This window comes from Geospiza fortis, unplaced genomic scaffold, assembly GCF_000277835.1.
Source record: "Geospiza fortis unplaced genomic scaffold, GeoFor_1.0 scaffold75, whole genome shotgun sequence".
Lineage (NCBI taxonomy): Eukaryota > Metazoa > Chordata > Aves > Passeriformes > Thraupidae > Geospiza > Geospiza fortis.
In genome coordinates this window covers 1272819-1296565 of record NW_005054360.1, presented here as the reverse complement: position 1 = coordinate 1296565, position 23747 = coordinate 1272819, and the positions used below count along the sequence as shown (strand labels likewise).

The 23747-nt window shown below is 40.0% G+C and overlaps 3 protein-coding genes across 11 annotated transcripts in view; 2 read left to right on the top strand and 1 right to left on the bottom strand.

The window, feature by feature from the left end:
• The window catches only part of ABI1 (abl interactor 1), a 76238-nt gene extending 74919 nt beyond the window's left edge, over positions 1-1319 (top strand). For all 7 annotated transcript variants that reach the window (XM_031059373.1, XM_005423870.3, XM_005423874.3 and 4 more), the window contains one exon: positions 271-1319. In XM_031059373.1, the coding sequence (XP_030915233.1) occupies positions 271-446 (176 nt within the window). In that variant the 3' untranslated portion in view covers positions 447-1319. The remainder of the gene's footprint in view (positions 1-270) is intronic.
• Positions 1320-1767: 448 nt separating this feature from the next.
• PDSS1 (decaprenyl diphosphate synthase subunit 1) lies at positions 1768-23639 on the bottom strand. Of its 3 annotated transcripts, none has more exons than XM_031059376.1 (11): positions 23626-23639; positions 22233-22297; positions 21250-21373; positions 20733-20863; positions 14141-14282; positions 12991-13102; positions 12793-12902; positions 7029-7109; positions 6737-6850; positions 3298-3378; positions 2101-2561 (listed from the first exon to the last, which is right to left on the bottom strand). In XM_031059376.1, exons 2-11 carry the CDS (start codon positions 22295-22297, stop codon positions 2421-2423), a joined length of 1101 nt encoding a protein of 366 aa, XP_030915236.1. In that variant the 5' UTR covers positions 23626-23639; the 3' UTR covers positions 2101-2420. The 3 variants fall into 3 exon arrangements, with proteins under 3 accessions (XP_005423926.1, XP_030915236.1, XP_030915235.1); XM_031059375.1 differs by lacking the exon at positions 23626-23639 and adding an exon at positions 23320-23373; XM_005423869.2 differs by lacking the exon at positions 23626-23639 and having other exon boundaries at positions 1768-2561.
• Positions 23131-23747, top strand: part of LOC102037780 (protein adenylyltransferase SelO) — a 23968-nt gene continuing 23351 nt past the window's right edge. Inside the window, 1 exon segment of the mRNA XM_031059304.1 lies at positions 23131-23152. Within this exon segment, the coding sequence (XP_030915164.1) occupies positions 23131-23152 (22 nt within the window).

Below are 23747 nucleotides of genomic sequence, written 5' to 3'. Positions count from 1 at the left end.
CTTCACTGTGTCACAGTCGGATGTACTGCTCTGCCAGCAGTTTAACTCCGTGTTCAGTGTAGTCAACACCCACTTCTTAGTGCTAGCTGATGTTGCAAGGAAAGTGACATTCCATTTTCTGGACTTAGTGTTCAACAGGAAAAGTGTGTGAATTCATTACTGAAAATCCCACGACAGTGAACTAATCTTTTAATATTTTCTGAAGTACAATTGTTTTTTAATACTGTTGCTATTAATAAAATGCTAAATGTGTCCCTGTTTATTCCACAGTTGTTGCTATATATGACTATACAAAGGACAAAGACGATGAGCTGTCGTTTATGGAGGGTGCAATCATTTATGTGATAAAGAAGAACGATGACGGCTGGTATGAAGGAGTTTGCAATCGAGTAACTGGCTTGTTTCCTGGGAATTACGTTGAATCAATCATGCACTATGCCGATTAAAATCCTTTGCTTTTCAAAGTTTGGTCTTGTATTCAAGTCATACCATGATTATTTACAAGGGGTAACTAAAAGCTAACAGAATTGTCTTAATATACTTTCAAAAAATTGTGCCCATTTCTTCAGGCCATACTGTTTTAATGGTATGATTGAATGTCCATCTCTGAGTCTCTGGGGACAGTATGTCTTACCTGATGGCAATTTGTAAAACAAGCAACTGTCTATAACTGGTTATACTTATTTACTTATGCATTGTTAATTTTATGACCAGCCTAATTATTGTGGGGAAGTAGGGTATAATATTTAATGAACCATGATCAGATTGTGCCATTACATTTTTCAGTACAGCATGGTAACTAACACTACGTTAGACTAACATATTAAAACCTGGATGAGAAGTTTAATGTTAGTGCTGGTCATATTACTTTTTGTTTAGACTCTTTGCTCATTCTTGAATTATATTTGTTTAAAGCATGCATACAAACTTATGTATTGAAATATACTTTTTTAAAAATCCAAGATGCTTCCAATTGTTGTAATCTTTACCTGGAGTATTCTCACTAAAGTCTATTACAATGAGTTGTTTGGGTCTAAGGTGTCCATGTGATTCAAAAAATGGGTGGTCTTATGTATGTGTAATTTGTACCCAAGTTTTTTTAATGAGTAAATTTACATTATGACTTTTTCCATTCATAAATATATAAGTGAACCAAAGGTCTTGTCCATTACTTTGTTGGTTGGCTTGGCAAAGAAGTTTGGAATGCTAGCGTAGCAAAATCATGGCTGTGTTATCCCAGGCAATGTACTAAAAAGCAAATGTTTGTAACATGACTTTATCACTGACAGAGGGAAAATAAATTAGATCTGAAACCTGAATTACACACTTATACATACTCTTAAAAGTTCTTTTCTGCCAACACTTAGTTTCAGTGAGGGTTCTTGATTGAATCCAGTTACCTGGATGCAGTGAGTTGGACACCATCTGTAGCTGACAGTTCTGTGTGGGAACTCTCTCTGTGTGACTCTGGGATGTGCCCCACGGAGCAAAGGGACAGGAGCAGGCTGTTCTCCAGACAGCACCCAGGGGAACTCAGGGACAGGAACTTGGCCATTGTTAAGGGATCACAGGCAGAGATAGCCAGAGAGGGTGTGCTTTCCTGCTCTATGGATTCTGTGGCTGAAATAACCTGAGAAGGAATGTGGTAGTACTGGGTAATTACTGTGAGAGGAATGTGTCTGGGACTTCAAAGGCAGCTTCTAGGGTGCTACAGAATATATTCTATAAATGAGTGATGAAAGTGATGGAATTGCAGGTTTGACTGGCTGGTGAATCATTCATTTTTAGTTTGAGTTAGAAATACCGAGCCTTTCATTTTCTGAACAAAAACATTCATTTGGTAACAATCTCAAATTCTGCATCATGTTAACTGCTAGCAGGTAGCCACCAATAGCATGAATTGAACTCACTGATGAATAACCAATTAAAATCCACTTGTAGTCTTTTACAGTAAACCAGTATCTCTAGCTATATACAATTCCAGGTGCTTCTCTTAAGTAGCCAGGGAAACATCCAAACCCTCTCTCTTCAGAGGAGTTTACCAGCTCCTGTACATGCATGCTCTCTTTATTAGTGTAAACAAGTGAAATTTGGAACAGCTTCAGTTTTCATACACTGATTTATATTTATTCTCATTGTGGCCTTTGTGCATCAACATGTAAACATCTTCCCCATCCCCCACAATCAATAGCCCCCACTAAAACAATTGTACAGCACAGTTTGATTTGCTCTGAATTGCATGGCTTCCTTCAGTAAAACACTTTAGTTTAAAAAAAAGAAAGTAAAACTTCAAAAAAAAAAAGGAGGTTTTTTTTTAAAAAAATAATTTTTGGTGGCTTGTGTTGGAAGCAAATAACTTTTGAAATAAATGTAGGCACAGTCTGGTAAAGTAGCTGCCAGAAGGAGTGGAAGGAGCTCTCTCACTTGTCCCGCATGAGAACCATTTCTGTCAGGTGCACCAGGGCCTCTCTCTCGGGGGACGGCCGCAGCTTGCGGATCTCACGCGTGGCCGCGTGGCAGTAGCGCTGGGCGAGGTAGGTGGTTTGCTGCACACCATCACTCTGAGGGATGACACAGAAAACAGGGACCTGATCAGCCTCTTGCTGCCTTCTGCCTCTTCCAGTCATGGGGGGAGGTTCTAAGGTCAGTAAGTACCCTCATATATTATATTCTGATGGGAAGGGAAGAGGATTTGTTCTGTAATCAGGGAAACCCACCCACCTGCCCTGAACTGTCCAAGTACTAAAACTCATCCATGCTAAAACAGCAACTCAGCCATTACAAAACAGCACTGGTATTAGTAACAAAGTAGAAACTAATGGTTTATCCCTTCCTCTCCTGCCCCAAATAGAGATGTACAAAACCCCCACGCTGTTCTGAAAACTAGGTAATAATTTTGCACAGACATTACTCAGTCTTTTTAGACCAGAGTAATTTAAAACTGGTGTAGGGTGCACACTGCAGTTACAAGACTGACTGGAAATTACATGCCATTTATACCAGCTGTTAAATACAGCTATGCCTCAGCTGAAGAAACAGAGTGCATACATGAGCTTTTTACTTATCATTTTAATTTATGCTATTGGAGGGAAAAAAAGAAAAAAAGTTCTTCAGTACCTAGCACTTCTGCTAAAACATTGTGCCAGAGGGAGAACTGAGTTGTTCTTACTTGGCATTATTGTACACTGCATGCTACACAGTAGGTATTTGCCAATGCAGCCTTGCTATTTTACTTGAGAGGCAATGAATTTCAGACTGAGCAGCAGGGAGAGCAGAAATATTTGATATCAGTCTTACCTGCAACACATACTTCCATGCACGTTCAACATCTCCTGGCTTACTGAATCTCCTCATTATCATAGCATTCATTTCTGGAAACTAAGCACAAAGGGAGATGGGTTTGTACTTGCTTTTGAGCTGTTTTCCCTGTAGCTGCCTGCCATGCTAAGGTCAGAACACCACCAAAGTGCAGCCCACTTCCCTGTCACTCGTGCTGCTACAGGTATAGCTTCAGGTTTGTACTTGCAGTCTGCACAGAAATATAGCAGAGCCCAAACATTTATAACTGAAACCTGGCTCTGGCTCTGCTGGCTGTAGCAAATTGGTAGCAGAAGTCAGCACCTGCCATTTTATCATGTTAAGCAGATGTTCCAGTGTGGTAACTTCTGATGTGGCTACTGCCTGGTGTATAATCTGCATCAGATACTCTATCACAGATGATGATCAGTGTTGGCACTCCTGGAAGAAGCACCTCTGCCCCCACACATACAAAAGAACCCGGGATGTTGGTTGTTGCAATATTGTACAGTTCAACTTGTAAAATCCCCTCATGGTAACACTGGCTGTTATGTTCTCTTACATTTTCCATTGTGCTGCTATTTTATATACACAGATTTTTTTTTTTTAGTAAGAAAAATGACAACTATAAGGTATTTTGTTTTCAGTCACATAGCATTTGTAGTTAGCACTGCATGCTCACTCTAAATTCCCTATGAATCAAGCAGGTAACTCAAGTCAGTTGCTTTGAGAAAAATCACATCACTTAGGTAAATATGCAGCCTCTTCCTTCAGACAGCCTAGAAACAGAAAAACCTAGTGCTTAACAAAATAAGGCTACAACTCAAGGCAGCTACTCCACAGAAGAATTCTTTTTATGGGAAAGAGCTGTTAGTTCATCTTGCCTGAAAGGATTACAGTCAAACAAAGATTATTTTATTGCCATACACTTGTAAACAATGATCTGCCTTCCTTGCACACCTTTGGGCCTGCAACTGCAGCTTTACAACCTCGTTCAGGCACAAACATGTAGCACCCATCCATGCTGTGACAGTCTCCAATTACTCATACACAGTCTTGGAGATGCATTCAGAAGTTCAGTGATGATTCATACTTTATCTAAAAGAAGAAAGTCATGGCTTTTTCTAGATCCTAGCTTCCTTGCCAGGTAATGACAATTTAATTGCAGTGTTCATGCAATCAGTTTTCACATTATTCATATTTACAGTTATATAGGATGCATATGGGATCACTTTTTATATTTAAGCACTAAAGGACATGAAAATCCCCAAACTTGTAAGGCAGAGCTGTTATTAGCAATTCTGCATATTTAGTGGGCAGCACATCAGCATTTAACAGGAATGCTTATAATAAAACCTTCATTCTTCAGCTGTACTCGTTTAAGAGGAGCTTTAGAATTAGCATACACTAGTGTATTTCCTTAAAAATGGGCTGTTTTTTTTACTGAGGGAGCTAACTTTAAATACTGAATAAATAGGTACTATATCAAGGTTAACAGTTTTTTCTCCTTAATATTCTAATGCACAAAGGTGTATTTCAGAGGGAGGGGAGAGGATAGGAAGAAAAGGCATCTGCCACTGAAGATCCAGAGCACATTAAAAACTAACGGATGTTTGTCAGGAAGACAACTGGAAGAGTACCAGCTACATCAAAGGATAGCAGCAATACTAATCTGAAAAGACAGCCTATAATTAATAATTACACTTTGGACTGTCTTCAAGTCCTGGCTCATGAGTTTTTTTTCTCACACACAAATATATGAAATATCTTTTAGTAGCATCACAAGTGTCAGTTGAAGCTCCACATTTTTTAGCACTCATCCTTTGTTTATATATCAGTTAAGTCTGCAGTGCTGTTGTTCAAGTTTCTTGGAAACAGCAGGACATTTGCAGCAAAGAAGCCTCCTGGTTAATGAAAAAAACTTTATAAGATGGTCAAATTATATTTCAGTGCAAAAATGTACACTTCCCATCTATCAAAGATATAAATGAGGAAAAAGTGGCCTACAAAGAACAAGATTTTACAATAGGAGTGACAGATTTTATTTTCTTTTAGTTCTGTATTATGAACTAATTTATCTTGTAAAGCTAATTAAAAGATAGATGAAGTTCAGAGACAGACAACCCAAACAAGTGAATAACAAATAGTTTTAATTTAAAAATTGGAATATTCAACACCCACAAGACAATCAATGTCACCCATTCTCTGCCAAAACTGGATATTTGCAACATGGCTTGTTTCCTTCTGCACGTGGCTTTAGCACACACAAAAACAGGTTTACAACTCCATCCTCCCTCTCTGCCTGAGTGTCTCACTGTTGTTTGGACAGCTCCAATTGCTGATGACACAGTTCTGAAATAATGATTCAGGAATATGCTTGTGAATCCCCCCAGATGAGTATGGGGAGGAGACACTGAGGACACAGAGAAGGTTGTTCTCAATATGCATTCATCTGCTTTGTCAGTTGGCTGATACTCTGTGCTCCTGTCTGTTCTGAGATACAGATCCTTGGAAATGCCCAAAGGATAAGGAAGCAAACAGATGTGAATGCTCCACCTCCCCTCACAACAGGCTCTTTTAGAGGGGGAAGTAAATGTCAAAGTTGTTGGGTTTTTTTAAATGATTTAGAACTTTTCCCATGTCAAGCTCTAAGCAATTCCACTGAGAGATCATAGATGAGCTCTGCTGGAACTAACTGTGCCAGCTTTTATATCACACTGTGGAGCCTGGTAGGAAGGACTGCTTTTCAAGTCCCAAATCTGCTTGCCTCTGGTGAACAAGACACTGAAGCAAGGAATTAATCCAGTTTCTTTCCTGTTTATGGATTAGCACCAATTTTAATGCTTTTTCATGCTGCTCACGCTTCTGTTTTCATTTTGCTCCTCCAAATAATTTTTAAGGCACTGAAAATCTTGAGCAATTTTAAGCCTGTTTTATTTATGACACTTCCTTTTCTCTTACCTAAGCTCCAGACAGGAAACCTACTCATGTTTGTAAATGGATAATACTTGAGGACAGAGATGAAAAGATCAAATCCAATAAATAAAAGTACCCACCTAAAGGCAAGGCAGGGATTTCAATTCTTGGCCCCAGATGGACACAAAGCCCAGAACAAGGCAAAAAAGCCTACATACACAGTCAAGCCTGGGAAGATGTCTCAGGAGAAAACACAAGCAAGAAGCTACTTAGGAATAACCTACACAAAATGTGCTACAACTCTCAATACCTACAAGAGCCTAACAGTAAGTAGAGTTGTGCAGGAAGGTGTTTCTCAGAACTTCTGTGTGCACAGAATCCATCTGATACTGAACCCACTGATTTGTCACATGTGCCAAGGCCCCTCTCATCACTGACACTGGAGATCTGATGTGTTCCAGCTGGTCCTGTGAGGAGCAGTTTACACTTTTCATTTTGAGCAAACAGCTTCCTGCTGACTTACCTGTCGACAAGCAAATAAGACAGGGCCTGTGGCTAATCCAAGCTTGAGATCTGCTGCTGTTGGTTTCCCCAGATGGTCAGCACACGATGTAAAATCCAGCACATCATCTATCAACTAAAAAAATAAACATACAGGTTATTTAGAATTTCTTTTTTAAGTATTAGAGCTAAATACAGAATAATCCTTGTTAAAGATGAGATTTGTAGGAAGGATTAGACAGCCCACTTTGATTTCTAAAACACTTTGGAGAAGTTTAGATTTTAGATTCCATTTAGTTCAACAAAAACACTACCTGAAAAGCTATGCCAACGTTTTTTCCATACTGGTATGCAATCTCATGAACTTTGGGATCAGGGCAGCCTAGAATTGAAACCTGAAAAGACAAAAACCCCAAGTAAATAGAAAGCTTTAGTTAGCATCTACTTTTAGCCCCTGACCATAGGCATGACACCGCCAGCACAGGCTGGAGGGATCTGGGAAAGGCAAAAAAAAAGCTGACTTGGGCACATTCTGGCTTATCTCAGTTCACAACTAGCCAAGCTTACTAGAAAACAAGGCTGAACAGCAGTGCAGTATTAAAACTACATTCACATCTGCAAAGAGATTAGCTTCATTAAATATTTATCAGGCTTAGAAATTACAATGCAAGGATAAAGAGAGAAGAAATGTGGATGCACTTTACATGCAGGGAGGGTAGTAGTTGTATCCAGTCCAGTGATGGGGAAACTAAACTAATTACATACATAAATCAGCATGGGGATAATTGGAGGTCAGATAGCAGATAAATGGACATTACATGTCTCATAAAAGATCACAAAGCTGGATGTGTTGGACCTGGTACAGTAGGGGCAGTTGACATAAGGATGATTATTTTTAAGGTGATGTTAACTGTATCTGACTTGCTCAGGAAGATGACTTGATTAGCCTGCAGGCAAACGTACTGAGGGATAATTAGTGGCAAAGAAAAGACAGCAAATGAAGAAAGCACATCAAGCTCACAAAGGTATGATAAAACATTTTATGTGAATGTACCATCAACTACACGAGAGACAGAAATTTTGCTGAATAAACTCCACAAAACTAAAATATATGACATTAACTAAGGTTTGAGAATTAATATCTTGCCTCGAAGTGAGGGCATTTATGCTATTTGCATTTATGTACTGATTATACATTTTGCAAAATGAGGTTGGTTAAATACTCAACCTTGATTGATTGATTTCAACCTTCAGTAAACCAATTAGAACAGGGGACAAAAATCCACCCTGGTTTATTGCAGGCATTCCAAATCTGCTGTGACCAATGCGAGGAGTGAAGATACATTTTACTTAAGACTAAAAATATATGCTAGGAAAACACAATATAAAAATAAATATGTGTCTGTGTGTGTATGTGTATGTATATGTATTCCTCTTTAAGACTGTGTAAGGTAGGATCATCAAAAACCCCTCCAACCCAAAACCAACCCCAAACTAAAAGCAAGTCCAGCAGTAGCTTTGAAGATGAACATGAAGATGGAAATAAGAAACAACGTTATATCCTAATAAATGTGATGCAACTTGCACAAAATGAGAGATGATTTCATGCAGCAGTGCACTTCATATCTGAGCATCACTTCACAGTCATAACCTGCATCTGTGGATAATAACTAAATCCCAGAGGAATCTGTATGATGGAGAAATTAACAGCATCATACATTCTCCACTTTTATTTAAAAGAGGACAGTATAGCAGGAAAATAATGCTACTTATCTCTAATAATCATAGAAAATCCTGAAGGCTATTAAACAGAGTGAACTGCAAATATAAGATATTTAAATAGATGTGGAACTATCAAAGTAGAACACTTTGCCTTTTTATCCTCCTTTTGATGTTTGTCTCTTAAATAGCAGTATTTGCCCGAAGACCTAACATCTACTGCTGTACCGTGCAAACTTTTGGTTGCTTCTGTAATATAAAACACATAATGCCAGCATGGCAAGGGGACTGCATCCACCCTGTTCCTATGAAATCCTTACCTACCTCCACATTTCATTCCCTGTGGAGGATTAAAATACAGAATTTAGTGACAAAATCCTGGTTAATGGCAAAGGGTCGGACTGGGCAGTAGCTGGCAGAGGAAGTGCTGCATAAAGAAAAGAGCTTCCTCATTTAACCTGAAAGGTCAATTCTTGTTCATAGAAAAAAAAAAAAAGACAAAAAAATAATTTAAAAATTCAGGAGATTTGTTCTGCCAGTCATCCTCAAGTGGGCAACCCTCTGACCATGACCACATAATAAACCTGCAAATGGGTTGTGTCTGTCAGGGAGTTCCTTCAGGATGCAATTTCTCAAACTGCTCTTGTGGATTGTTGCCCCCAGCTGGACACTGGCCGGGCTGCAGCCAGGCAGCCTGTCACTCCCACATGGAGTTTAACTGGAGCTGTACTGGGATAATGCTCTGGGATAACACCCACATTTGCAAATACAAATCAAGATAACCAAGTCAATACAGTGATGTGTGTTTAAATGATAAAACTCCCCCTTTGAAAACAGCCTAGAGCTCCCTAGATAGGTATGACTGGTTCATGACGAATTTAATCTTGCAAGATTTCAGGCCTGTCCTCCACTAAATCAAGATGAAAAAATCTTTCCTAATACCAAGTGGAACAAATTTGTTAGGAAAGTTCTTTGAATTCAGCAAAGCAGGACAATCTCCTTGGTGCTATTTCAAACACACTTTTTGCAATAAAAAAGTGCTTCCATTATGTTATACAAGAGACTAAACCAATTTTGCCTCTTTACTGAATTTCACATCCATAAAATACATTATCAGCTCTGGGTAGATACATCCTGCCCTGACAATATGGCAGCTGGAGTTGAAAGCATTTGCACATCTCTACCAATGCTCTATAGGTCAGAGAGGAAAACCTGCTGCTGGGCCAGAATATCCTTGAATAAACACTACAAGAGATGTTTGTTCTTGTAGTCCTAGATTTATGGATTCCATGGAAAGGAAAAGGCTCTAAAATGTTCCCCCTTTCCAGCCATTCTCCTCCATGCTCATCTCCAGAAGCAGTCAGGTTCCTGCCTTCTCATTCCTGGCTCATCCACCCGTTTTTCTAGACAGGAGCAGTGTTCCTCTTTCCAGGACAATCACAGAATAGTTTAGGTTGGAAGGAAACTCTGAAAGTCATCTGCTCAAAGGAGAATCTACTTCACAGTCAGAAGTGTTATTTTCCTAGGCACGCTGGCAGGGTTTTGTGATGGAGCCCTGTGCACACACCAAACTAGGAACTGCTCAGAGCAGGACCTCACAGGAAGATCCAGAGCTTCAGACTATTGGTTTCTTCAGTCCCTTGCACAGCCCTGCCTTACACAGGGAGGCACAAGCTTCCTCCTAATATGGAAATCAACAATCTCTAGGGCACCCTTACACGCAAAGCAAGCAGGATTTAATCCCTCATCTGAAAGTATGCCATACAAAATATAAATAGCTTTATGAGGCTTAGGAATTCACATTACTGCAGGGTTTAAAAAAGACAGAAAACCTGCTCAGGTTATTTTGCTATCTCCAGCTGGCCTGATGACTAAACAGAAATTCCACTCCAGCTTTATTGTTTCTGAATTCTTGAACTAAAGTCACCTCATGTTTCTCTGAAAAATGCCTTGCAGTAACTAAGGTTTCAATGACTCTGGGCCATCTGGCACTGCCTCCTTTTACAATACACTTTAATTGAAATTTTGGTAACATTCCCCCATGCAGAACTGTTGTAGAAATAAACTAGAGACTGGGATGGCTCTTAACATCTTGAACAGACTGTTCTCTCCCTAAGTCCTAACTTAAAAGAATTTTGATTTAAATGCAGTAAAGCTTTGGTGGTACAGAATGTATCAATTACAGTGTATGTCTGGTTTAGACCTTTTGGCAGGGATACTCTCCTCTTCCATTTCTAAAGCATGGCACCATGGAATTCTAAGGTGCCACCTGAACCAGTTTGACATCTTCTTTCCAGTTAACACTTGTATTTATTCAATCACAGCAACTAATCAGGTTTTTCCTATCATTAACAGGAACAGAACTGCTTCTAAAACCCATAGTCTCTCCTCTTAGTTTTGTCCCTGAAAACAAGATCTGAATACTCTTGATTCCCTAACTGAATTTCCTTTCAAGATAGAACTGATGATCCTGCTTATCATTTTTGCTACAGAAAACAGAACTCCCTTCTGATTCCATTTCTTCAGTAACCAAAGCCGCCTAAACAAAAATATCTCAACACCTACATGCAACAACAACAACAACAAAAATAAAACAACAACAACAACAAAAAAAAAAAACCAAAACCAACCAACCAACCAACCAACCAAAAAACCAGCAAAACCAATTTCTCCCCCTCCAAAAATCCCTTTTAACTGCTATCAATAGAGCTCTCCTAATCCATGCAGAAAGAAACTGAGGGAAACATACATATTCAACTCATTGGTACTATGTGCAGTGATAAGGATTTGCCATGAAGAGCCCTTCTCTCTTGGTTTTCCTTTCTAACACAAATTTTACAGCATATAAAATTCCAGCAGTTCAGCAATGGAACAAGTCAGACCAGCCACTAGAAGAAAAGCAGCCAAACACCCCCCTGACCAGCATCACAGCCTCAGTCTTGAGGGAAATGCTTAAATCTTTCACTCTTGCAAGTCATGAAAGAAAAAAACTTAAATTAGCACATCTGTAGGGAGAATCCACCCAGTGGAAATGTGATTTCTTCCATCTGCAAAGATTCTTTTAGGCAGACGGTCAAAATGAATATTAAAACTTGGGTATGTTTTTTCTGGGGTAGCAGAATAATGTGATGCTCTTTACTAGTCCAGGTGCCTACTGATATAAAACAGACTTGCAGAAGAAAATTGTCAGGGTCATATTGACATTGATATGAGCAATCCAGAAGACTTAACTTCTTTTCTCCAACTAGAATAAAATGTATTTTCCCTCCCCTGAAATCCAAGTGTCTCATTCTATGTAATCATTTTGATATAAGCAATTTTCAACTGCTGTCTGTTGCACAAATGCACCAGTTCCCTGAGAACAAAGGAAGATGATTAACAGTAGCACAGATTTGTGGTCTAATTCTTTAAGAATTCCTGCTTGCTATAGAATCCATTAGCTATACTGCCTTTCACTAAAAAGAATAAACAAAACTCTCTTTTAGGGTGAGATTATTACCCACCTCTATTTTCTGCACTAAAACTGAACATCTACTTTTGTGTAAGAACATAATCTTGAATTGGATATTTTTGTAATCAAGTAAGAGAACTGAGTGACGGGGCTGGATAAAGTAGTTGGTAATTAAAACTCCCAGACAAATCAAGACAAATCCAGTACATGCTTCTGTTTTTTTACAATGTGATGTAGAGATATCAGAAATTATGTTTTCACCCAGAGGGTGGCTGGGCACTGGAAAAGGCTCCCCAGGGAAGTGGTCACAGCACCAAACCTGACAGAGTTCAAGAAGTGTTTGGACAATGCTCTCAGCACATGGTGTGACTCTTGGGGTGTCCCATGCAGGGACAGGGGTTGGACTTGATGATCCTGATGCGCCCCTTCCAACACAGCTTACTCTCTGATTCTATGAAAATTGTTTCCTCCCACTGTTACCACTTAAGGTCTCACTCAGCACCAACGAAATAATTACCAACAGCCAGATGCCAAAGAAGTCTTAAAATCAAATTATAGGCTCAAAAATGATCAACTGAGTTTAAAACCAGTTGATCATTTTAAAGTTCCAGAATTTCATAAATTGAAGATTGCCACTGTTATGATTATTTGAACCTCATTTTGATTCAATTGAGAACAACAATAAATCTGTGTATAAATAAAAAAACTCAAAGAAAAAGTGAAAACCGATATTGGAGGCTACACAGCTGAACTGTGATAAAATTCACAATCTCAAACCCATTCATGTTCTGGCAGAATACCATTTGAGGGTTTTGCTTTGGAGGGTCTCCAGAGCACACAGCAATGCTAGTTTAGCTGTGAAGCTTACAGTATGGTATGTTAACTTCAGAAGAGACAGACGTACATACTGCTTTACAACTGTTTGCTATCAGACTCGCCGTCTTCTTAAAAGTCTTCTCGAGGTAGTGAGCAAATCTCTCATTCTCATTTTCCTTGGAACCCAGCTGGAGGAATTCACCTAAAAAGTTGCACAGAAGGGAGATTTTACTTGTGGGTTTACTGCTCAGGCAAGCAAATTGGAAGATAAAAACAGGAAAAAACCTTACCACGCACCAGATCTTCAATCACCTGAGTTAGAACAGAGATGATAGTGGTATTTCCAATTCGTGCTAAAGCTACAGAAGCAGCTGAGAGGATGAAGTCGCCAGCTAGAACAGCCTAACAACAACAACAACAAAAAGGTGATCCCTTAAGTCTTCTCGTGTGTTACCACAGACCATACAATTTCCTTTAGTTGTCAGATCTACTTACATTATGTAACTTTCCTACATAAAGCACATTTTAAGAGCAAAAAAACACATAACCAAATATTGAAATCTGAGTAATTTTTGAGTCCCTATCATATGGTACTGGTGATATTTTTCTGTATAAGCACAGCCCCCCTGTATGCAGTATGTGTTTGCTGATGAAGTTTTTTTGAACATTAGTTCTCTATTTTACCACTTTCTTGTGGCTGTTACACCATGTGAACTCTAAATTACCCCAAGTTCCTTCCTTGTATTTTCTGGTGAAGACTTTTTCTTGTAATGCTCTGTGAAGAAAACACCAATTTAAAAAAAAATTTCCCACTGACTGAAAACACTTTTGTGTTCACCACTGAATCAGCATCCAGGATGAGGTTCAAGTTTAACGTATTTCAACAGCACTGCAGAGCACGGCACAGGGAATGCAAAATCAGTAACAATCACAGAATGGGCCAGGCTGGAAGGGGCCAGAGTCACCTGGTCCAACCTCCCTGCTCAAGCAGGGTCATCCCAGAACCCATGGCACAGGATTGCATCCAGATGATTCTTGAATCTCTCCAGTGAGAGAGACTCCAAAGCCTCTGCGGACAATCTGTTCACATTCAGCTGGAACTTTCCATGCATCAGTTTTTGTCCTCTGCCTCTTGTCCTATTACTTGAGAAGAGCCTGGATCCATCTTTGTGACATTGCTTTCAGATACATACAACAAGGGCCCCTCTCAGTCATCTCTTCTGGAGGCTGGACAGGTGCAACACTAACACACTTCAACCATCTAATGCTTCCAACAGTTCAGAAAAGGAAAACACATTGGTCTCACCCACAAACTGTGCACACCTCTTCATATGTTTTCTGACATATTCCAAGACCTAGCCATAGTAACATGACAAACCTCTAGGCATTTGTGCTCTGCTGAAATTCAAAGGCAAGTCTTGCATGTATTAGCAAACTCACTTTCCTCTCTCCCCAGATTTGATTAAGTGTCCTTTTTCCTCTGCGAGAATTTGCATCATCAATGACATCATCATGAACTAGACTGGCTGTATGGATCATCTCAGCAATTATGGCCACAGAGCGCTGGCTTGCTTGCACCTCCCTAAAATAAAAAAAAAACAAACAAGAACTGTCAAATAATTAAATCAATTATATCTGCTGCAATACACTACAAAATATCTATTAAAAAACAAACAAAAAAATGTTCCTCTGAAAACAGCTGTCACAGCTTTTTCCTGGTCTGACCGCTTCTTTCAAACCTGGAATTAGGAAGACAAGAGAAAGTAAAATCACATTAGTACAGTAAGTGCAGAGGGATGAGTCCATCCTCATGAGGCCTATTTCTACATTGCTGCATTAACAGCACTGCAAAACTCCTGTGTTATTGACTTTAATCCCTCTAAATCCAGACAGCAATAAACAGCACAGCATCAAGGATGCTTGGCTCTAAGACTGACATCTGGAAAACAGCAGAGAAAAGAAGGCCAGGTAGCTCTGTAGATGAGTTTAAGTTTTCCTTATCTCTGTTGCTCTACCTATAATCATGGCATCACAAACTCTCTACAGCTGGATAACTCTACCAAGCAGCAAGCTGGAGAGATCAGAAGGAACAGAAACCTGCATTCTACATTTGAAAGATATAACTCATAGACGTTATCCTTTACGTTATCTGATTACCTTAAAACCCCAGAGGTTCTTCAGAAGCCCGAGGAATTAACTAGAATTCTACTGCAAGCACTTTAGGACTGTAAACACCAACTACCTAACAGCCTTTGAGAAGATCTAACACTGATGATTCAACTCTCAGTAGTTCACACTACTATTTTTTTTAACTAGGTGAAAAGAAGGTAACAGAAGAACACGGAACCAATTATCTAGAGAACAAAAGAGCCAACCTAGCTCACACAAAGGACCATCTCCCTTAGTATCCCGCTTCCACTGTCTTCTGGTATTTTTCTGTTTCTTACCACGGGTTACATGCAGGATCCCAGAAATGGCTATCCCAGTCAGCCTTGCCTCATAGGTGTAACAAGTCCACACAGACTTTTAAAATACCCCACAGACAAAACAATAACACAAAAAACCCCAAACCCACAACACAAGAAAGAAACTACTTCTGATATATAATCATACTATTTTACAGGAGAACAGAAAAAGAACCGAAACAGAAGATAATTTCACCTCAGCTAAGGGAATTTAAAACTTTTCTGCACTGCCTATGTCCTTTAAAATGTAGTGATTAATCACAAAATGAAAGAACATATTGCAGTCTGCTGACATAACACTGCATTCTGACACCTATCTCTATACAGAATTCTGCACTGCTGTCAGTGGGAGTTCTACATCCTGAACAATAGCAGGACGAATGGGTAGCTCATAGGCTGTGAAAATATGGCTTTTACACAACAGAAAATAAGAGCTGGAAACCTTCATGGTTGTTTGGAGGCAAGTCTTAATATGGACTAGTGATCTAATCAAATGCTAGTTCAGTGTAAATAGTTTTCCAAAATAAATTACTCTTACTAAGTAGGAGAAAACTTACCTTCAAAAAACTGTAAAAGTCTCCAGCCTCTTTCATGCACTGTTCTCCTTTTGGGGATTCTCTTTTTCATTAATTATGTCAGCAGACTGGACTTCCTGCTGGGAAGCAGCAGTAAATGGCAACACTCGCTGAATCACTGAAATATTTCAGTAGTATGAAGACAGCACAAAACCAGTTATTTCAAAAGCGGGTTCTGAAAAGTTCTGCATTATACTCTATCTTATCTCTGACAATGACTAAAAATGGCATAGGAATGTTCAGGATTTCCAGAATGTTGTATCAAATGTGACAATTTCATCTGAAGGGGTTTTAAAACTACTGTTTCCACAAAGTCTCAAGCAAGGTTCTTTCCACTGCTGGCAAAAGAAGTTCTGCAATAGTTTCCTGCATGCATCTTGTGAGACTAATTCTAGATCAGTGCATGCCTACTTTTAGGGGAAAAGACACAAACCCCATGATCCTTCTCATCCCCTGCAATTTTTCATATAGCTTTTCCTGCAAAACAAAAGCAAAAAGTGGCAGTAACTCAACAGATAACAGCAAATCCAGTAAGTGGAAAGATGCCATTTTTAGGTCATTCTCAAAGTAAAGATACCCTGAGATGATGTATATTTACAGATATTTTGTACAACTAATCATCTTCTGTTCTTCAGTTGGACCCCCTGCTTGATTCAGTGATAAGGTTTTATAGATGTGCTGTACCCTGAGGTGTTTTCCATTACAGAACTTGTTTCATGAACACTGAACAAGCCAAGGCGGATCATACAGGTTAAGGAACCCCAAATATTTCCCTCCAAATATCCCTGTCCAAAACCAAAACAAACACAAAACAAACAACCAAAGCCACCCAACAATGGTGAGGGGTGAAGTCAAAACTACACAAACCAGTATTTACACTCTCCAACAAACAGCTTGGAGGCAATGTGTTTGCCAGTAAGTAAATACTACCAGTTTAAGGACAGGAAATGAGCATAAGAACTTGCAACATTGTTGTGCTATGGCCACAGTCCTTCAAGCATCATTCTCCTGCTAAGGCCCTGGGGCTGAAAGAAGCAACCATCTCAGAAACAGTGTCTGTGACACAGAAGGGCACTGCAAACTAGGGGAAGCACAGAGACTGCATGTGCTAGCACCAGAGAAAATTGCAGAGCAGCTGGCACCACGGGCTTTTGACAACAAAAAGTTTGGAGGAGTGAAACAAAAGGGAACTAAGGCTGTTGGCAGGTTCTATCTTTAGGAAATATTCAATTTTATTTTACTGTCATTTTATTTGTTTCTCACACTATTCTGATAAATTTATTTCCCTTCCCCACCCATCCCCCCAAACCTTTGTGCTCACTGTTTTACCAGTTATTGGTGTATTTCTTTGGTCCTCTCTTATTTGCCTCTCTCTTTTTGGTTGTAGCAATAGAAATAAAAACCCCAATTTGCAAACACTTTGGAGAATACAGAAACACTAGGTCCTGTCAGGCTCCAGGCAGTGGCTGTGTGAAATTGAGGGTTTGCATGACCCCAGCTTGAACTATTTACAACAATTCTTACTCTCACATAAAGCAAAGTTGCTATCAATAAGCAAAAAGCCACGGCCCAAAGGACTTAAAAATTCAGAGTAGGACTTAGGACACTTAAAATTTCAAGAGCAAAGAAACAACACACTTCAGTCACTTACCTTTTTGGCAGTAATTCAGATAATTCTTTATACAACTGTGACCACAATAAAATGACCTCACTCTAGAAAAACAGTTAACCTTCTGAGGGTATAGCAAATACCTCACCTCATTCAAACCTACACATAAATGATCAATGTCACCTAACCTGCAAGCAGAACCACCTGGCCATTCCATTCTCCTGAGAAATCTCAGCTATACTGGAGGAGAAGAGAAAGAGGTCTCCTAGGACTGCCTTGTAAGATCAGGACCTGTAGCCTTCCTAAATTGTTATTTTAACAGCCAAATAGGGAAAAGTATTACCTTTTATACAAAAATTGCAGAAAAAGAAGAAAAGAAAATGAAAAAGCAGGCAAAAGCATGCTGGGTCCAGCAAGTTATACTAGAGTTGAGAATGGCAGCAAGATGAAGAAGAAACTGAAGCTCAGCAATACAACCCCTAGAGGCAAAAGTAAAAAAAAATGCTGGGGATGAACAGTACAGGATATTGGCTCACCCTACAAACCTAAAGGTACTGTGGTCAGTCTCTTCACATGTGGGAACCAAAGCCTCAACAAAGAATAACAATCCTGGAGAAGAATCAGTATTAACTGAGGAAAAGAATGATAAAATGCTTCAAGGGAAATGACAAATTGAAAGTGGAAAAACATCTTAAAAAAACACTGGGAGAAGCAGAATGTAAGGCAAGTATTTTTCCCCCCAGGTTTGTAGAGGAGGAGCAGAGTTAAAAATATGCAGTATTACTTCTCTACATACACAATTTTCCTCACAAACATAAAAAAAGTTGGAAGAACAATTTGCCACCTAGAGACAATGTTGCTTTAAGAAAGAACAATAATGAATCAATCATAGCATCAATGTGAACAAAAGTACATGCATACCCAGAGCAAGTGTAAGACAGCCAGCTTCAAGCAGCTTAAAAGCAAAAGAGAGGAAAACATCCATAAAACTTTATCAGCTCACAGGAACTGGGTATCCACAGCACAAATGTAAATTCCTTTCTCATGGCCTTGCCAACCCTCAAAAGCATTGGTCACCATGCACCAACCAACAAGAAGTACAGTGTAATTAAATATCCCTTATGTTGATACAAGTCTTCAATCACAGGCTTGGAAAAATCGGCACAGGGCACAGAACAGGAAGGTAAATACCCCAGGATTTCATTCCATTCCTTTGCTGAAACACTTTTGTTCTTGCCACTCAGAAATTCATTCTAAAAGCAACATGACAAAGATGGTGACTCAGCCTGGTTTGTACAAGGAACATTCAGATTATTGAGGAAGCTTTTTAAACACTGAATATATTTTGGAGGTGCTGATTAGAACCACAACAGATGTACAAACACTGCCAAATGACACAGGCATCTAGAAATCAGAGGACTTATGCTGAGGGCTGGCTACTGCAAAGCAAATACTTGCCCTAGGTATATGTGGCACTTTCTTACTGGCATAAGGCAGGTCTCAAAACTGGTCCTGACAGTTTTGAGACAGCATAACCTGTGGACAAGAATATGTCCATAAGCATATACATATGTCAAAAGACAGCAAATATGCTTTGAGCATACAGGCAAATTCAGTCTTTCTACTGCTACCTCTCTTTGAGTCACTGCTCTACTCCCACACTGTATGACATCAGTTCCAGCTTTCTCAGTACTGCACACATGATGTCGTTCATAAGCTTTTCATGCTACACACTAGAATGAGATAGAACTATTTTTACCATTATTTTGATTCCAAAGATGCTCCAAAAACTCACTGTCCCTGTTGTTAAAAGTCTCCTCCTAAATTTCCATTCCCTTAGAAACATAACGCTTTGTCTAAAGTAGCTCTTTCACTCTGTTCCTGATAAATTTGTATACCACAACTCTTCAATCTTCATGATTATCCTTGCAATCCACCTCTGAAGCCAGCTGGACTTAACTAATTTTGAGCACAGGGATCAGGCAGGCTGATGATTTCAGGAGGTATGATATACACTCCTGTAGCTGAACTGGATGGCTGATGCATGCTAGGATATCCTTGAGGTTCTTCATAACAAAGGTGGTTGCAAACCACGAGTGACTCTGCCATCAAAAAGTGCTCTCCTCACACTCCTGTTTTTTTCATGTCAAGGTCACTCATGAATATATTAAGACAGTCTGTGGCAAAAGGTATCCCTGAGGATTTGCACAACCAATATTGTTCCTTTTGCTATCTCAGAGTCAATGACACGAAGCAGTCCTGAACCGACAACAGAATCTGGCTGAAGCAAAGTTCATTAATCCTGGATGACTTTTCCTAAAACAAGAGGAACTGGCACACAGAGGAAAGGATGCTGCCAGCTCAGTTTTGCCTTCTCCTTCATAATTATATTCACATAGAAGGGGCTAGAGGGGGAGGTGTTATCCATGCAACAAAATACATGCCATGCTCTGAGGTAGTAATCAAGTCCAACAAGGCATTAAACTAGTCCTACAGAGAGAAAACAGTGCAAGAGCTCAGAGAAATCCCTTAAGACTGACAAATTAGTCTAGAAACACTTCTGGAAAGGGACCAAAGATTATCTACTTGAAACTCTATACAAGGCAAGACTGGAAGCATAGCTGGAAGGCAACTGGAGAACACTCCAGCCAACATCTTTCCTCAAAATGCAAACATAGCAGTTGACAGGAACGTGTGGAGTGAAGCATCTGCAACGAGCCAGACTCAGGAGTGATAGAGAATGCAGGCCAAGCAGGATCTTCTGCTCAGTTAAAACTGCTTTCAAGTAACTTGGAGATCATAAGGATTACACCAGACTAATTAGCTTAGAATCTTACATAAAGCATAGAAATTTGCTACTAGAGGGTGGGAAAAAAAAACTCTTACTGTTTTCAAAATCTCACAGCTTTGAATATAATCATACCACCCCTTTAATAGCTTTTCTGCATAATTACTAAAAAAATCCTACAGCAAACTTATCACAGCAAACTTCTTACCTGTGACTAGAGTTTAATAGGAACAGGAGTGGTTACAAATGAAAATACTTAATGAAGTTTACATAGTTTCAAAGAGTATTAAAGGTTCTAATAAAGCATTTATGCAAGAAAGTAGAACTGACTTAAAAGCCTTATAAATATAGTAATTCAGCAACATTATTTATCCACCCTGCTTACAAGTGCAGTATAGTCCACGATTTAACACATGGAAACATGTAATCAACCCAGCAGCTCCTTTTGCACTGACAACTACAAAAATACAGCTTCAAGATGGAACTTACATTCAGGTTTTACTGAGGAGCAGTTTATTTTCATAAAGCATTTTTCAGAAACACAAGAATGATAACTTTCAAACATGATGTGTGTATCTGACAGTGACCAACTCACTTGGAATTATTATGGTGAATGTTGCAAGCCCGAGCCATTAGCACCACAATCATTGGTCGAAAGGCCTTTCCCTTCCCATCAAAGTAATAATCACACATTTCCTTAAGTTCTGCTGCAGAGACCAGCAATTCCTATAAAAAGGAAGACCATTTCAGCATGGAAGTCACAAAGTCAGTCTGTTTAGTGTAAGTAAAACAGTATGCATAAGGTTAGTGCTTGCATTCATTCCACCCTGTGTAAGCCCAAGTTATTTTTAAAATTACTATGAGTAATCTGAAATGTAAATGATGCATTCCAGCGCTGCAAATCAGAAGAAAAAATTGCATTCTGGTTCTACAAAATATGAGAAATGCTCCATTTCCCTTCAGTTTAAGTTTCAGACAGCAGTTCATAAACATAAATAACATTACTTCAATAAATATCCATAAATAAATGTATTTCAATAAATATCCAAACTGATGGCTGCTATTAAAAACAATCATCATGACATCCCAGCATAGTCACCAAAATCCCTTACCTTTTTAATATCTTCATAGAGATTCTTCAAGTCTTTTCTACCAAGTTGAAAAGGGTCTTGGTATTTTTCATCACTAATTGTCTTACTGCAGCTGCACCAGTGGGATGTACTTGTATGATGAAACCTGGGGACAATGTTTTTCAAGAGTAGTCTTGTTAGAAGTCAAGTTTCCCTGATTCTCCATACAGAAACATCTGAAAGGATTTCTTGCTCTCCCTCTCCCCTCACACCCCATTTAATCAAATGGCAAAAATATACGAAGACATCAAAACACTCTTTTTCAGACAGACAGTAAGGTGCAAGGACAGAAAAGCTGTGTATTGACGATCATAAACCTTTGGGACCTGGCAAAGTGCATTTGGCAAACACACACACACACACACTCTGCCCTTAACAGATCCCAGATCTTCTGAGACCCAGAACACCACCTTGCTCTCAGTCTACTCCTTTTGAATATACTATGGATAGTGTAGCCTACATTTGGAGATAGAACCTTCACTTCTGGAAACCCAACTATTCTGTTACTTTCTTCCCTCTCAGGTAAACTCCTGAAAAAATATTCCTGACTTAGATTTGATATTTTTTCCTTTGTATACCCAGCTACATAATAAATTAAATCAATACTTCCAGGTAGTGTGATGGTGCTAGGAAAGTTCATCAGAAAAGGGTGAAAGCTCCATCTGGATGAATAAAAATGCATTTAGCTTAGGAGATTTGTTTGTTTGTTTCCTGGATTTGAAGTTTCTTCTTCTTCTAGTATTTCCTTTCCCAAAGTGAACCCAATATATTTTCTTGCAACATTCTTGCTTTACCCGTTACTCTCCGGGATAGACAACTGAGATTCACACTCAGCACTACAGCAGCAGTCTACACTGGAGTAAATAACCTTATTTTCAAAGTTTACAGCTCAGAGGTGTAACTACCCAGTTCACCCAATAACTATGTCCTCACCCACTACACAACAATGTGAATCTCCAACTTACCGCCAAAATATACTACACATTTTTGGAAACGAGAAAGTTGAACTTCTTTGGGTAATGTGACACATCTGCATAAAATAAAACCAGGGACAGTTTATCAGAACTTTAAACTGCCAGAAAACATTTGACTACAAAAAAAAAAAATGTACCCATCACCATTGTTCTGTTTCTCCATTTTAACAACCCAGCAGCAAAGGGAGTCTCATAACCCCTTCCACACCACGTGAGACATGAGTGCACACTTCACCGGGCACACTGAACTGACTCTTCTGCTCCACAGCCTTGGACTTTCTCCCCTTGCAGGCCCAGCCCAGGAGGCTTATCACTTAAATTACCAAAGCTGCTCCAATAAAACCTTGCTTTTGCACTTGAGCAAGGTGCAATTTTCAAACACTCTCTCCCTGGCAGATAAACGTGGACTGCACCAGTCAAGGCACAGAGAAAAGGACGAGCTGTTTCAGTACACTAACAGAAAATCATGTTCTTGTTTTCCCTGAAGCAATTTCAATTCTGCCTGCTGTTTATAATTTACACCTGACCATCTTCCCTGCTAAATGTCCAGAACCTGACTTCCAAATCTAGCAATCTCTCCAAGGATCCCTCCCTGCAGGCAGGACCCAGGAGCATGGGGGAAGGAAGGCACAGTCCCAGATCCACGATTCCAGCAGATACAGGCTGAGGAAGGAAGTACAGCTTTTACTCTGCTCCTGGGAATGCTGCCAGGAAGTACCGAGCCCTGCCCAATGCTGGGCTGAGCCAAACTAAAATCACTGCAATCCACGTGTTCACCCAACTGCCTCTGGAAAAACTCACACAGAAACAGGGCTCAAGGAGATCCACTCCTCGTGCCTCAGCGTCTCCTCAGACGTGGATTAAAGAAAAGCCTCTCTCTCCTTGGACAATGGGAGACAAACAAAAGCCCTGTAATGGCTCAAGGGCACTCCTCCATCCTCCGTGCTTACACAAGGCCATGCAAGGACACAAGGCGAGGAGCCCAAACTTATCACAGATCTGCAACCCACTGCTGTCTGACTTCAGTGCCCGGCCCTATGGCTGAGACATTCCCAAGCCGCTCTCTCGGACCTCTCACCGCGTTCTGTCGCTAAAAATAGCTGATCCTTCAGCTCGGGCACACACAGACTCCCTCCCTTACACTGCCGCTTGACCCTGGAACAGCGGCTGCCGCGGGATGCTGGGCACGTTCGCCAGAGCACTGTCCCTGTCCCGGGTCAGGACAGCCAGAGCACCTCAGCGAGGCTCAGAACAGCAGCCTGGCCTTTAGAAGAAGCTCCAGACCAAGGCAGCGAGTGAACTGCCCCCATTACCGCTCAAAACGCTAACACACACAAACGCCTTCAAAATCTCACATGACAAGAACCACTTCTCCTGCTCCCACCTAGGGCCGGCTCCAAGAGGCTCACACACTGACCAGTGCCGAAAACCCCTAATCCGGAATTTAACCTTGCACCGAGCGCGCTCCTGCCCCCAGCAAGGGCCCCCCGGCAGAGAACCACCCCC

Excerpts from the sequence above, each read along its gene's own strand:
- PDSS1 (XM_031059376.1), bottom strand. The coding sequence starts at position 22,297 with ATGTGTCACATTACCCAAAGAAGTTCAACTTTCTCGTTTCCAAAAATG. Across the intron at positions 21,374-22,232 it reads ATGTGTAGTATATTTTGGCG|GTTTCATCATACAAGTACAT; the intron begins GTAAGTTGGAGA and ends CATTGTCCCCAG. Across the intron at positions 3,379-6,736 it reads TCTTATTTGCTTGTCGACAG|TTTCCAGAAATGAATGCTAT; the intron begins GTAAGTCAGCAG and ends CTTTGTGCTTAG.